Source organism: Topomyia yanbarensis, chromosome 1, assembly GCF_030247195.1.
Source record: "Topomyia yanbarensis strain Yona2022 chromosome 1, ASM3024719v1, whole genome shotgun sequence".
Classification (NCBI taxonomy): Eukaryota; Metazoa; Arthropoda; class Insecta; order Diptera; family Culicidae; genus Topomyia; species Topomyia yanbarensis.
This window is the reverse complement of record NC_080670.1, coordinates 31,570,590-31,584,691: the sequence shown is the minus strand read 5'-3', so window position 1 is coordinate 31,584,691 and position 14,102 is coordinate 31,570,590. Positions and strand designations below refer to the sequence as shown.

At 40.9% G+C, this 14,102-nt stretch overlaps 2 protein-coding genes across 2 annotated transcripts; both read right to left on the bottom strand.

The window, feature by feature from the left end:
* Nucleotides 1-3,968: 3,968 nt before the first annotated feature.
* On the bottom strand, nt 3,969-5,728 carry LOC131677281 (serine protease easter-like). Its single transcript, XM_058956999.1, has 4 exons — nt 5,475-5,728; nt 4,929-5,252; nt 4,731-4,839; nt 3,969-4,667 (listed from the first exon to the last, which is right to left on the bottom strand). Exons 1-4 carry the CDS (start codon nt 5,545-5,547, stop codon nt 4,046-4,048), a joined length of 1,128 nt encoding a protein of 375 aa, XP_058812982.1. The 5' UTR covers nt 5,548-5,728; the 3' UTR covers nt 3,969-4,045.
* A 4,795-nt stretch (nt 5,729-10,523) lies between these two features.
* Nucleotides 10,524-13,004, bottom strand: LOC131677280 (exocyst complex component 5). The gene is made up of 2 exons (XM_058956998.1): nt 12,852-13,004; nt 10,524-12,789 (listed from the first exon to the last, which is right to left on the bottom strand). The coding sequence occupies exons 1-2, from the start codon at nt 12,882-12,884 to the stop codon at nt 10,675-10,677; spliced, it is 2,148 nt and encodes a 715-aa protein (XP_058812981.1). The 5' UTR covers nt 12,885-13,004; the 3' UTR covers nt 10,524-10,674.
* Between the last annotated feature and the right edge of the window lie 1,098 nt (nt 13,005-14,102).

The following is a 14,102-nucleotide window of genomic DNA, read 5'->3' as shown; positions in this document are numbered from 1 at the left end:
AATTTATGGTGCCAGGTACTTTATGGAAATGATGTTTTTCTATTTCTATACATTTCGAAAGTGTTTGAGAGAACTAATGATAGGGATCAAGAATACCCAGTGTTACAGGGATCAAAGATACCTATTGTATGAGGCGAGCAAAATTATTTTTTTTTGTATGTGTTGTGAAACTTTTTATTCGAAAAACGTGTTTTTCTAGACAGAAGCCCTTAGAAAGTAATCGTACTTGAACATATTCGTATATAATTAGTTCGACGATCACATGCAACCGTTCAAAAAATTTGTAAAAAGATCTTCGAGATGGATTGAAACACATATTTTCCAAAATAATATATAACTTTTCCAAACCAAATGAAATACATCAGATTGTTTTTTAAACATCATGAACGACCAAATATTTCATTTTCTTTAAATATTGTGATAACTTTATGGGTATAGATTATGAGATATGACCAGGGAATCAAATATCCCAAAGGATCGTGTCCTCACTCTCCCCTACTGCTTGCATTGCATGTTCACACGTCACGAAATTAGTCCTACTATTGATAACTTTGTTTACTAATACTAAAATATAAAGACTTATGTTTGAGGTGGGAAATTTTTTATGGCGTGATTAACATTAACAGTAGGGGAATTATGGTTAAAACCGACACCTTAAGCTTAACACTTTTTCTAAGTTGCCACAAAACCAATAAAATTATAATTTTTATGCAGAATTATTCTTCAGAAAATTCTTAACAAGACTTAATTTTTTCAGCGCTTCAAAAAATTAATTTCATTAAAAAATATTGGTTGTAAAACTTGGAAAACAAAGTGACTTTTTGTAAGCACTGCGGGTAAAACCGACTCCCCATAGGGGTAAGATCGACACCCCCTTTAATTTATTTTCTCTCCACTTTATTAAAATCTTTATCTTTATTAAAAATGAGATATATGCGTGATTAATAAAGTGTGAGTATGTATGATGCAAATATGTGCTTTTTATTGTTTCATCATGTAATGAGGGGAAGAAAGTTCGAAAGCATAGTACTATAAATAAGAGTATTTTATGCTATAGGATTATTTATTGATATGAGTATTTCCAAATAATCTTTGCGCACATCATTGCAACCTCCAGTGTCATTTTATTTCGTAAGAGAAGATTTTCAAGCGTTCTACGTTCTGCTAATTGGATTCATTCACTTATAAGTGACACACACACACTTCTTAGTAAAACTATCTTTTTCAGATTTGATTTTTCGGACTCTGATATCAACGATCTATTGGGGTATACTTAATATCATTGTCTCATTGTGATTTAATTCGTCTATGACAAACCAAGAGAACACTAGAAATTCGGTTTGATGAACTTTTTGCAGAAATAGCAAAAGCTTCGTTAGAATCAGATAAGCAAAAATTCCAATTTTTGATTTTTAAAGAGACTTACAAGAAATAAACACAATAAAAGTATTTCTGTGTATTTCTGCTAATACTATAGTGTTCTAATAGGCTAATTGAAGTGTCACAAAGATCCCCAGTATTTTGAAATGAATCGCAACTATACACAACCATCTTAACAGGGTGTCGATTTTACCCTAACCATAGGGTGTCGGTTTTACCCCAACAGCGCACATTTTTTTATAAAAGCAATTAAAAATATTGAATTTTTCAAACTCGTCTTCAATGCACCTAGTTGATCATAGGACAGGCCGATAATAATAGGTACTGAAAAATGGGGTAATTTGAAAAGCTTTCGTTCGGTTAAAACCTTAAAATCTACCAACGAAATTTTACATCCAGACGAGTATGAACGCTGCTGTCGAATGTTTTGTTAATTTTTATGACATTCGGCGCACTAACGTAAATCCAATTTTTCTTCAAATGCTCTAAATAAACGTACTAATAATATTGTATCATTATGAAATGAATAAAAATTTGATTTCTAGGAAAAGTTGTGGGGTGTCGGTTTTACCCACAGTGTCGGTTTTTCCCACAATTCCCCTAGATACCAAAGCATAATAAATATCAGGAATTTTGTATCTTTCTTCAGCTAATTGCCACTTGGTCAAGTCTCCCCAACATTAGTTATTGCGTTCAATGTCATGCAAATTCTAGTAATAACTATTCCAATGTTGCAATTTATGTAAAATCATTTCACTACTTCACAAGGATTAAGATGGTATATTAGTACATTAATAGTAATTAGTAGTCGAGTAAATATGTCCATAAATAGTTTGATAAAAAATTATATCATTTAATGCTAATTTATTAATCACGTAATATTTTCTGTAAGGAAAGGATTTTTCATTCCAAACTTTTAATATTACCTTAAGGGATCGAAACAAGTATAAAAATATTTTTGAAAAAAATTTAAGAAACGAATAGAAGACGCCATAGCCTAAAATAGAATTTTGCGCTTGGTCAAGTCTCCCCATACTCCCCTACATGACTCAATTAATTAAGGAACGTAAGACTGCGAATCGGTTCACTTCGCGCAACATGAAGCCCACACTATTCGTTCATTCACCTCCGATAGAGAGCTCCTTTCCCCTAACTTTCCGCGATGTTGGCTGGCGTACGATAAACCTTAGGGAAGTTCTGGCAATCAACCCTGATGAGATCTTTAGTCGAATGCTGACAAGTAAGAGGATAACCTAAATACATCCATTCATCGTGTTAAGAGCGGCTCGAAAAAGCGTCTGTCCCGGAACGGGCGTCAGAAAAAGGAATGCGGTATATCAATTATATCTAAGTTAGCACTCCAATCATGAGACTAGCAGCCTTATTCTGCATTACGACGGATCGCTTTTTCGAACGAAAGTGATTTGCATTCTCAATAACGATAGCAAAATCAAACGGGAGGCGGGTTCAATCGAACCACATTCGTTCTAAAATATGATCGCAATGCAGAATAAGGCTGTAGGTATCGCAGTCTTGGAAAGGCGGCATATGCCAAACCTTCAACCAAAAGGCAAAGCTATGGCACTGAAGATGATGATGGAACTTAAAAATGTAGAAGTCTAAAAATATTAAATCTAAATTTCAGTTATGTAGGAATTTTTGTAACCGATAATTTGGCGAATTACACAACAAATGGATATATTACACAAGTGTGCATACTTCTTGATGTAATAGGCACTTATTATTTATAAGTCAAAGGACAAGTACATTGGATGATTTGATGTAGATATACACTTTTATTACATTTATTGGATGTGATTTTCTTTAGCTCAAAATAGGAAAACAATATTTAAAAATTTCAGAAACAAATATTCAAGGAAATTCACAAATAAATCAATTGAAAATTGACCAGTCGAAGTTCAGTCTGATGATTTGCACTATGAAATATTTCCCCTTAATGGAGAAAAACTTAGTTAAAAACTATATTATCTCCATCAAGAATTTTTGTTTAAAACCATCTTTACGCGTGAAGAGCACAACACCTATAACTGGATTAGTTGTTGAATTTGCGTCTCGACTTCGTCTAATCAGAATCCGGCACTTACTTAGTGAGTCTTGCGGCACTTACTTAGTGAGTCTTGCGGGACATCACGCAAGACTGGGGGTTTGTTCAGAAACACAAATACAAAACACTCGTTTTTTGGAGCTTGCATCAACCCGGCGTTAGCTTAACCCTGTCACTAAGTTAGTGTAGGATTTCGATGAAACGAAGTCGAAACGTAAATTCGTTATCTGACGATTTAGTAAAAATAATTTCACTATGCTACATTTCGACCTAAGGAGAAAGTTGGCACGTGAAGCCGAACAATACCTATAACACGATAATCCATAGATTGCGTTTCAACTGTATCTCATTAAAATTTTACACCGCCATAGTACCAGATTGGCGCTAGATCCAATACGAAAAAATCGCATGTGCGAATTATGATTAGAGTAAATGTTTAAGCGTTTGAATGAGTAAACAACCCATTCACAAATTTCCGAATCGCCAAAAGGTCACAAGTTCGAAAAGCAAAAAAAAAACAGTGTTCTTCTATTTAAGCATTTTTTTCTTCTTGTTCATCTGTTCGCACAATAAAAATCATTACAGATAACAGGCCGCACTTCACACCACCAGATTCGACTCAACCCAATCGACGTACTTGGCCACATTGGTATACACCCCCGGCCATCCCTGTTGTCCGCACGGCGTCGGACCAAACGACACCAGCCCGGACAGATACCAGTAGGCACTCTTCGCATCACTTGTCGTTACCGCCATCAACGGTCCCCCGGAATCACCCTGACAGGAGTCTTTACCGGCTACTCCACCGGCACACAGTTGTCCATCGCCCAGCACAACCTGTTCCTGCTTGTACACCTGATTGCACCGGGCCATATCAACACCGTCTACGCCGACTTTTTGCTTGACATTACTGAACCGTGCCGTTGCCGTGCGTCCCCATCCGGCGACCTGCAGTTTCTGACCGACGATACCCTTCTCCTTCAGCTCGGCCGATCGTGGCAAACAGATCGGTTTGATGAAATCTGAATACACTATCTGCTGTGCCAGTCGTAACAAGGCGATATCGTTGTACTGTTCCAGTGACTGTGGATTGTAATCCGGGTGGGGAATTTTGCGTTCGATGACCACGTCTACGGGATCCGGCGAACAGTCTGAATCCACACCTAACCCATCGCAGTCCTGTGCCGTCGATGTGTCCCATTCACCCAGACGAACCTCTGCCCTGAAACGAAAATCCGTTATTTCTCCAAATCATCTACCAACTGATGGAAAGTTAGTTACTCACAGATTCCAGGTTACTGGGATGTCTTTACCATTGACACAGTGCGACGCAGTGAGTACATATCGATCGTTGATCAGAACACCACCACAGTGGAACCCGTTAACGTTGTTTGCTGCAACATTTACATAAATACACACAGAGGAAAGATTGTAATGAATGTGAAACGCGATCCTCGTGTTGATCGAACGACTGTTTACTTACGTTTGGCATACTTGAGCAGTGCAAGCCAGGGAAATTCGTCTATCCTAGTGTTGACACCACCGACGATCCGATCGCTGGTCTGAATACCGCAAACGCCGACCGCCGGCAGAAGGGAAGCTCCAACACGAATTGGGGTATCCAGCGGATCGCTACAGCACACCAGTGGGTGATTGTCCTGTACGGACCATCCGCATTGGCTTCGACTGAGGAAGACGCGATCATCCGGCAGCAGAGGTTGCTTCTTGATCAATGTGAAAAGACTGCCGCACGATCGCAGCAGGGTGCAACGGCCAGGTTTCTGATCCGGCGCGGTACAAGCTTGTTCTGCAATGCACAACTTGCGATCATTATATAATTAGGTACTATTGACGGTGCTTTTGGGGAAAACCGGTTTGACTGTGTGCGAACGAGAACGAGCGAAACGGAACAATAAGAAGTGATACGGTTCTGATAACCTTCAAAGCTCCGTTCGGTTTATTCCTATGTCGTCTTTTGTTTACTCGGAACCGTGCCGTGATTAGAGAGATAATAGGAATGTTAACCTACGGGCATTGACCACTAGCGGACTGAAGTTGATCAGCAGCAGGCCCAGAACGCAGCTTCTACCAAACCAGTTCATTGTGTTTCCCACGGGAGAAGATCATTTAGCAAGTGAAACAGCTCGGAAAACCTGACACACACAAACAACACGCGCGCACGGCAAAAATCGAAACAAAGTTCTAATAATCAGTACGAAGTGGGGGCAACGGAGAGAACACACTGCTTGACTCCGCGATCGCAACACGACTAACGAGTGACGACGATGTAAAATGACGAATATTGGCGATTCGTTAGGATGGATCATGTTTTGAACGGTTGGTGCACGATCGTCTAAATTCGAAGTGTCACATCAGATCAACCTCAGAGAAGTGATGAAAACTTTTAACAGCAATATCGAATGGACTAGGGTCAATTTACAATTAACTGGAAAAATAAACCAAACGTATTGCGATTTGAACCTCCCTAATGATCATTCATTCTCGCTTTTTCCATGGAATCATAAAGCAACCTGAAGCTCATCTGTTGTTGAAGACCGTATAGACAGACGCGGCCCGACGAGTATGCTGATGGCGGTAAACTTATTCCAGGAGCGAGGGAATCCCAGCTCTAAATACAAAGTCATCAGTGCGAAACAATTCTGGGCGGTAGAAAATGCTTGAGTCATTGTCGCTCTTCTTCCGTCACCATCGGACAGGTTGGTTGCTGAGAGCTGAAAAAAATCGAAAACCATTGAAGCCATGCAGTGCAGCCGAAAGAGAAAGGGGGACGGAACGTTTGAAGCGGATCTCATTTCTGATCTTCGATTTGTCCAACTAATTATGTTCCACACAGGAGTGTGCATTCGAGGACAAAATGTTTTCTCTGCAAGTCGAGCTCATGCTTAAATTACATCAGTTGACTATGGAGTACCGCGGAAGAATACTAAATTTCCTGGGTTGCAGGATTCCGGCACAAAAACACTTCAATCCGAAAAAATCCTTGATAACCAAACTGCGTTTTTTTTCAACACAAACTTTGGACAAAACAAATAGATCTTTCTGGACAAACTTCAGATCAAAGCAGACTTTGATGTGATATGGCATCAGTTGCGTTATTTTAAACAACGATAATTTAAATGAAACAAGTCTGTCATCGATGCAATAAATTAGTGTGTTTGAAACAGGTAACTGCTACGCCGCCATGATTTCTATGCCAACATCTAGAACGTCCCGTTAGGGTCGATCCACAATAAATAGAATCAATTCATTCAACACAATTTTGTGATAGTCGAGTTCGTTTAATTTGTTGGTGCACCAACTGCTTGATAGTCAGCGGAAAAGAGGGGCCACTTGTCTGGTTTTCCCGAGAAAGTTGGAAGCTTTTTTGTAAGTCCATTTTTCACAGCCTGCTTAGTCCGCCATGCTGTTGCCCCAGTCCATAGGGAGCCGTATCGACGATCGACTTCTGGCTTCTTGCGCTGCTTTCAGCGTTATCTGTACTCTCCTAACTGATTTCTTCATCGTTGGATACTTCAGCGTTCCCTGTAAACATGTTCATATTGACTTTTGTCAATTTGCCGAACGCCGGATGGTGCAACGGGGCACCTTTACTACTGGATGCTTCGGAAAAACCTCGGGAGTCAGTGACCGATTTTGTCTGCCGTCTGCTGTTGACCAGCAGCTGTTCCTCTACGAAGGAATCTGATGGATCATTACCATCTTCCTTATGCGGCAAAGATGTTCCTTCTACTCCTACAGTTCCCTTTGATGTTGATGGCTTTTTTCCTCGATCACGAAGTTCTCGGTCCTTCTGCCGTTCCTTTTCGCACAGCTTCCGGTCTATGCGCATCCTTCTATCCTTCAACGCGTTATTGCAAACACACCGCATCCATTTCTTCCTCCAAACGCTTCTTGACCTCATCCTTTGATTAGATTTTTGCAACAGGCGGAGGCAAGTTCAGAGGTTGACGCACGAGGGATTTCGCGCTCGTTCGGCCCGAATTCTCTGTATTCTTCTTGTTTCTACTACTTGGCAGACATCTTCGGGTCAGAACCATTTCTTGTCCTTTTTGTCGCCGCCGTAGCCTTCACACAGCGGGAGTGATACCTGCTCTCACAGCTATCACAGGCAATCATTTCCTCGATCTACATTGACACCTTCCCGCAAGCTCTACACGGAGTCAGTGAAACCCATGTTAAATTCGCTCATCGTGATTGAGGTTATCCAAAGTCTCGTTATTTAATTTTTGAGTTTGTTCGGATGAACCAGACACTATATTTTTGTAGTTGCATTATCAGCGGCAGCTCAAAAATAAAATACCTTCGGCATGATACTGTACCTTGATGTGGTCCGGGGGCTATTCCACCAAAGCAGTATTACAGTGATTATATCTTAGAAACTTGGGACACGATTATTTTCTTTTTAGTTAAGCTACGTTGTGATCAATTTTAGTACCTAACTTGGCGACCTTTATTATCAACTGCCATGGTCAAATAATATGCAATGTGGGTTTAGGGCCCAATTCTCTCTGGAGGCACCCTTCGTTTACTGCTATACTTTAAATTAGATCCGTGCTAACACTCACTAACACAAATTGCTTATTCTCTCATATACAATTTCTCACAATTTCTCATCTCAAAAATACAAACGTGGTCATCGCGATAACACAAACCTGGTCACAAATGTGGACGCCCGCGATTTCGCCAACATTCAAACACCTCGGAATCGGTCACGTCCGGAAGTCTCTGCTCTTGATCCTAGCAGCCAAACTCATGCCTTAAGTTGGAGCAATAGAAATAAAAAGTAGACAAGACATCCACGCGCGATCATTGAAGAACACGCGAACATGCGAATGGCCACATGCTTATAAAAATAATGTGTCCACGGGAAATTACATACACACTAGCACACGCGACAAAAACGTCAACATACAAACGCTCGAGTCCTTAGCAATCATCCACGCACAACCACACTCACGATCTCGCAAACAGGACAACACCCCGATGACTAAGTGAACGGTTTAACACTTATAAATTCACAAACGCGGTCTCAAGAGTGAACTTCCAAATGCCGGTGTTTGCGCAATCATGAATCGGTTTCGTCCGGAAACCCCTATTCTCGGCCCTAGTAGCATAAGTCCAATGCCTTCAGGTGGACCAATCTAAAAGATGATGCTCATATCCACTAAACTACACGTTTCATGGCGACATAAAAATCGAATTTATACAAACGAAGTTACATATACGCGACAAACAAACATACAAATGCTTGAGCCCTTCGTGATCATCGACGCAACCTACACCCGCGCTCTCGCAGACATTATGCATGTCTCAGCACTTATAAACATTCAAACGCGGTCTCAAGTGCGTACCTACAGTCTCCAGCACTCGTGCGATCATGAATGAATCGGATACGTCTGGAAGTCTCTACTCAGACCTACGTTCGCGATCGCGCAAACATCACTCACTCCGGTAACGATGTGAACTTCACAACACTCCGGTAATAATGTGAACGTTTTAGTACTTACGAAGGTACAAACGCGGTCTCAAACGCGAACCCGCAAACGTGCGCGATCATGAATCGGTCACGTCCGGAAATCTTTACCCTTCAATCTAGGAACTTAGGTCCATGCATTCAGTTATACCAATCAAAAAATATAGCTCATATCCACTAGACAACATGGCGACATGACTGGGAACTCGAGTGATATGGAAGAACCCACTTTGTTCTAGAATCTGAACCGTACACGAAAAATGAAGTATCAGATTCAAGGTCCGCGCGCGGTCATTCTAGAACACACGCGAATATGCGAAAGACAAACGGTTTTAATATTGAATTTCTACACGCAAAGTTACATACACGTTAGGACACACGACATACAAACGCGATCGAACACGTCAACGTACAAATGCTCGAACCCTTCGCGATGATACACGCGATCGCGAAGTCCCTTCGCCCGAACATACCTGAACCGTACAATAAATATCACATTCAGAACCACGGCCTAAGTGTATGTAATTCTGACGGGGAGCCCTTCCGAGAACCTAGCTCTACAGCTCCAGTAGGACAACTCTAGAAAGAAGAAAGAAGAAGCACTATCAACGGCAGCTCAAAAATTAAATAGCAGGCGCCTTGCCATCCGACTCAGCGAACGACGACAGTTATTCGGTTCGAACGAGCCAAAGGTGGCAAGACTGTTCCTGGTTGCCTATTCTCTTTAGACTGTTCCTTGATTGCCTATTCGGAATCTGTGAAGTAACGAGCGACATGGAATTTCAGGAAACTCCAATCGTTTCAATAAATTCAATTTTCCACCTACTCTATGCTCTGCTGCATTATAGCCGCGAATCCTTTTGTTTTTCTTCGCATATGTCCGAAATATTAAAAAGAATCTGTTTTACTTCCTTGACGCACAATTTCTAGCTTTGCTTTGATTTTGCTTCTTTTTTGCCCTTTTCCTTACATGACAATTTTTCCTCGAAACTTTCACCTTTACGAGTGTTGTCTCTTGACGTGGGTTTGGCTTTCAAGCAGGTTGATAAAAAAAATTCTTCGGCATCGCTCCCACCTTATTTCAAAATCTAATCCAATTAAATTATTGAAAAACATCTTCCTAGTAAATACTATTAATTAAAACTCAATCAACGTCTAGTACCTCCAAATCAAAAGCCAACCCTAAGAAACTTATAAAGTAGATGTTTGCTGTAGTTGAAGAGGACTCACTAGTTGTGCAGAACGAAAAGGAGAACAAGTGGACTAGGCGGATGTAAAAAGACAGCAAATGCAAGCCGATCTTGATCCAAAAAAAATTACATTTCCAGTTGAATCAGCCCACACTGCGATCTATTCACTTCAGCTTCGTCGTGGGATAGTCAATTTACTCTCTAGTCATTAGGTGACGTGACTGTGGGGAAAAGGCCCAATAAGACTTCCTGCAAGAACTGTTACGATAAATTCAATCCGCCAACCACGATGAACCAATTTCGGAGGAAAAAATTCTAATAAGTCATTGGAAGTATGTACTGAAAATTTATGTTCTAGCGGGGGTACACTTAGATAACTTCATACAAAAATGGAATGATACAGGGGTCAGGTCTGCCAAGAAATATCTATTAGATTTCTCTGTGTTCTTGGAGATTGTTTATCTCAACTCACGATTATACCATTTTATTGAGAAAAATAAAAAAATACAATACTAGTACAACTTACTACAGGACCATCCTTCCCTTCAAATCCCACCCCGCTGATCGGAGATCCCCTTGAGTGAATTGGTAATTTTGATGGTTTTGTAGTCGCTACGCAGTTGGATAAAGTTCATCACCACCGACTTGTCCAGATAGTTCAACGTATCTCCGCCGCAAACTTCCTGCAGATTTTCCACCTTCACCAGCAGCAAATTGCACAAGGCATGCAGCACATCAAACAGCTGCGTCACGAGAGGAGCCTGCAGGGCCCGGGCACTCTTCCGGTACTCGTTCACATCGCAGATTGCGCACATCGCCCCGGCCGTATTGTACTGGAACTGCTGCAAATGTTCGTAGATGGCCCGATGGTAGCGTACGCCAAATTCGTTCATCACGGCGGTTAAATTTTCACCATCGATCGTTCGCTGAATTAGGGCTACCAGAGGATTAATGTACTGGACCACCGACAGACATGCATTCGAGGCAACCGTGTCCACGTCACTCTCCGGTTTAAAGTCACTTTTTTTCTGCTCGTTTTGAAGGTATGTTTTGACCCATCCGAAGATAGCATTCAGTGTTCGTTCAAGACCAGTTTCGATCTTATTTTCAATCGATTCTAAATAGTACCGTTTCTTCTGAATGCAGTCAGCGTACTGCGCCGTTGACAGAACATTCGGAATGACACTAGCATTGTAGGTTTTCTCCAGCAAATGCACGATGGTGTTGCACTTTTGGGCGACATCAAAGAAATAAATCTGAGGAATGGATTTGCATTCTGCGATTGGAATTGCCTGTAGGCCCAGATCCAATGCGTAGTCAACGTGTTCGTGCAGAAGAAATCTTAACAAAATATCGACAATCTTGAGAATATGCTTAGGTAGGTCTATCTCCCTCGACAGGAGGCAGCAACGTTCCAATGAACAAGAGGACTGCTGAAGAAGATTTATGGCCAGTTCTTCTGAGAGAAAAGTTTCTCCGCCGTAATCCTCTATTTGGGCAATGTTGATGTTTGCACGCGCCCCAATCAACGCTTGCATGTCTCTCCGAAGCTCCTGGAATCGTTCCACCTGCTTTTTCTGGTGATTTTTGTTCTCATAGAACTTTCTCAGTTCAACTTGACATTTGGCATCCAAGCTGCGACATTCCACCTCGATGTACGAGCTCAAGTGCGTTGAGAAAATATTGGCTGTTAGTTTCTGGAGCAGATCATCATCAGATTCCTTCATAAACTCCTGTAGTTCATTGGAAAGCTTTAGAGTTCTTGAATATAACTCATACAACGATTTAAGATATTTGCTTTCATCCTTTCTATCATCCAGCTTAGTCTGCACAAACTGATTAATCTTAAGCTGATAAATGTTCAGAATAAATTTGCTCATTACTTGATCCGGTGAATTAAACACCTGTTTTATGATTTTATAGTTTTTGTGACACAGCGGAACAATGCCGTCGAATACATCCCGTCCTCCATAGGTGACCGCCTGGCTTTGTTCAATATAGACATCTATCACCTGCGAATAGCCTTTAAACTGAGACAAAATAGTCGATATTTCCTTCATTCGCTCGATACTTTCCATCTTCTGAGCCGTGGCAAATTCCTCAATTAATTGCATCTCAATCTCATCGTATTTGCCCTCGATTTTCTTCTTAGCCGTCAGAAATCGGCTCGCCGGAAGATCCTGTGATATCATGTACAGCTTCTGCACGATATCCGCAGCCTCGAACAATCTCGCTTTATCGCTGTAGATATCGTTTACAATCGGACCGGGCGTCAAAAAATCTCCCATATGATTCAACAGCAGCTGAGCTTCGACGGCACGACTTCTCGGAATGTTGACATTCTCCAACTGCTCACCTAAATGGATTACCTTTCCGGCCACCGAGTTGATCTTCTCGTCCAGCTGATGAAAGTAATCCACCGAAACCTGGTGTTTACCGACAAATTTATCGATCGCTTTCACAAACACTTTCTGCTCTTCCTTCAGCGCTTCCTCCAGCTTGTCGCACTTCCGCTGCTGGCGTTCCTGTAGGATTTTCAGATCCTTGATGGTTTCAACGAACGTCTCAAAGAGCAGATCCGGATCGAACTGATCGGAGCCGATTTCGTTGTTGGTTCGCCAGCACAGCCGCTCGATGAATTCCTCCACTTCGAAGGGATCCTGGCGAAAAGTGGAAGGGGTTAGTAAATAGGTATTCAATATCGATTCGGTTTTTTACGAACCTGTTCTAGTTCCTCAACGTATTGCGAGAGCATTTTCGCTTGTTGAAATGCTGTAGAATATATTTTATTTTAAAACATCGTTTTCGGAAAGGAATTTGTTTTTATTTATCACTATCACCTTTGAATTTGACCAGGATGATGCATAAAGGGTGAGAGTATTGATGAATTCTGGCAGCTTTTCTGTGACTGCAGCGCTGCCCAAGCGGCAAGCATGGGAATGATTATTGGTGAGAAATGTCAAATTTTAGCTAAAAATTTGAAAATGTCGAGGAAAATGTTCTATCTTTTCGGATTTTTTCAACATCAATCATCTGCTCGCATTACTGAGCCGTAAAGATAATGTGAAATCTTTGCATCCATCTTTTTTCAAAGAAAAACGAAAGCGAAGAATTTACTTTTTATGCAATAATAATGGAATATTCTTCAGAGCTGACTAATCTTCTTAATTTAGGGTTAAATCAACGACGTTAAATAATCATTTCTTCTCCCTCGTCTTCCGGCAGAACACGAAAAAATGTACAATGACGAACATAGCTCAATGGTAGCAGTAGAAGAGCAGTAATTTTACAATAATTTACTTTACAGTCTAATGATATAGTATACAATACTAATCGATAAACCACAGGCAAAAAGACGTAACACGAGATTAACTTTCGTCACCCATAGAGAAAAAAACGATCGATTTAAATTATAAAAAATACACCATGATGGTGGAGCTAGTGAATCGATTTTGACACATATCCAAATATGATACTTCGTTTCCGCCCGCACTCGAAAATATTGCCGCCATTTTAATCGCATACAAATCAAAACAAACCCAATGGGCCAGAAATGTGAAATGTATTCCTATCGAAGTTCCCAAGGCAGGAATTGTTCATAATCATTTCACAGTTTAGCACGATGCGGATCGGAGGGCAGACATTTCAGGATGTTACTAATTTAAATGAATCGGAGTATCGAATCTAACCAGATGTATGCAATGGATTCGAATTGGGCGGGGTGCAGAATCTACGAAAACTCAGACTATTATCAATCAGACATGTTTAATGACCGGTTTCAACCAAACATGGGCTAAAACATCAATTCGTGAAATGCTTATTAATAACAATAACTACATATTTAGATTGAGCCCGAATGCAGTCCCGGATGATCGAGAATATTTTGCATTCAAGATATAAGCACATCTTTCGTTGGAAAGGAAAGTAGTGCCTTGGACTCGTATGCGGACTTATCGTGGCAGCCATCAGCTTG

What these genes read in the sequence shown, in the direction of transcription:
- LOC131677281 (XM_058956999.1), bottom strand. Translation starts at nt 5,547, where the DNA reads ATGAACTGGTTTGGTAGAAGCTGCGTTCTGGGCCTGCTGCTGATCAAC. An exon ending in ACTGCTCAAGTATGCCAAAC is followed by an intron (nt 4,840 to 4,928) that starts GTAAGTAAACAG and finishes TAAATGTTGCAG; the next exon opens with CAAACAACGTTAACGGGTTC. An exon ending in ATCCCAGTAACCTGGAATCT is followed by an intron (nt 4,668 to 4,730) that starts GTGAGTAACTAA and finishes TTTTCGTTTCAG; the next exon opens with GGCAGAGGTTCGTCTGGGTG.
- LOC131677280 (XM_058956998.1), bottom strand. Translation starts at nt 12,884, where the DNA reads ATGCTCTCGCAATACGTTGAGGAACTAGAACAG. An exon ending in ACGTTGAGGAACTAGAACAG is followed by an intron (nt 12,790 to 12,851) that starts GTTCGTAAAAAA and finishes ACTTTTCGCCAG; the next exon opens with GATCCCTTCGAAGTGGAGGA.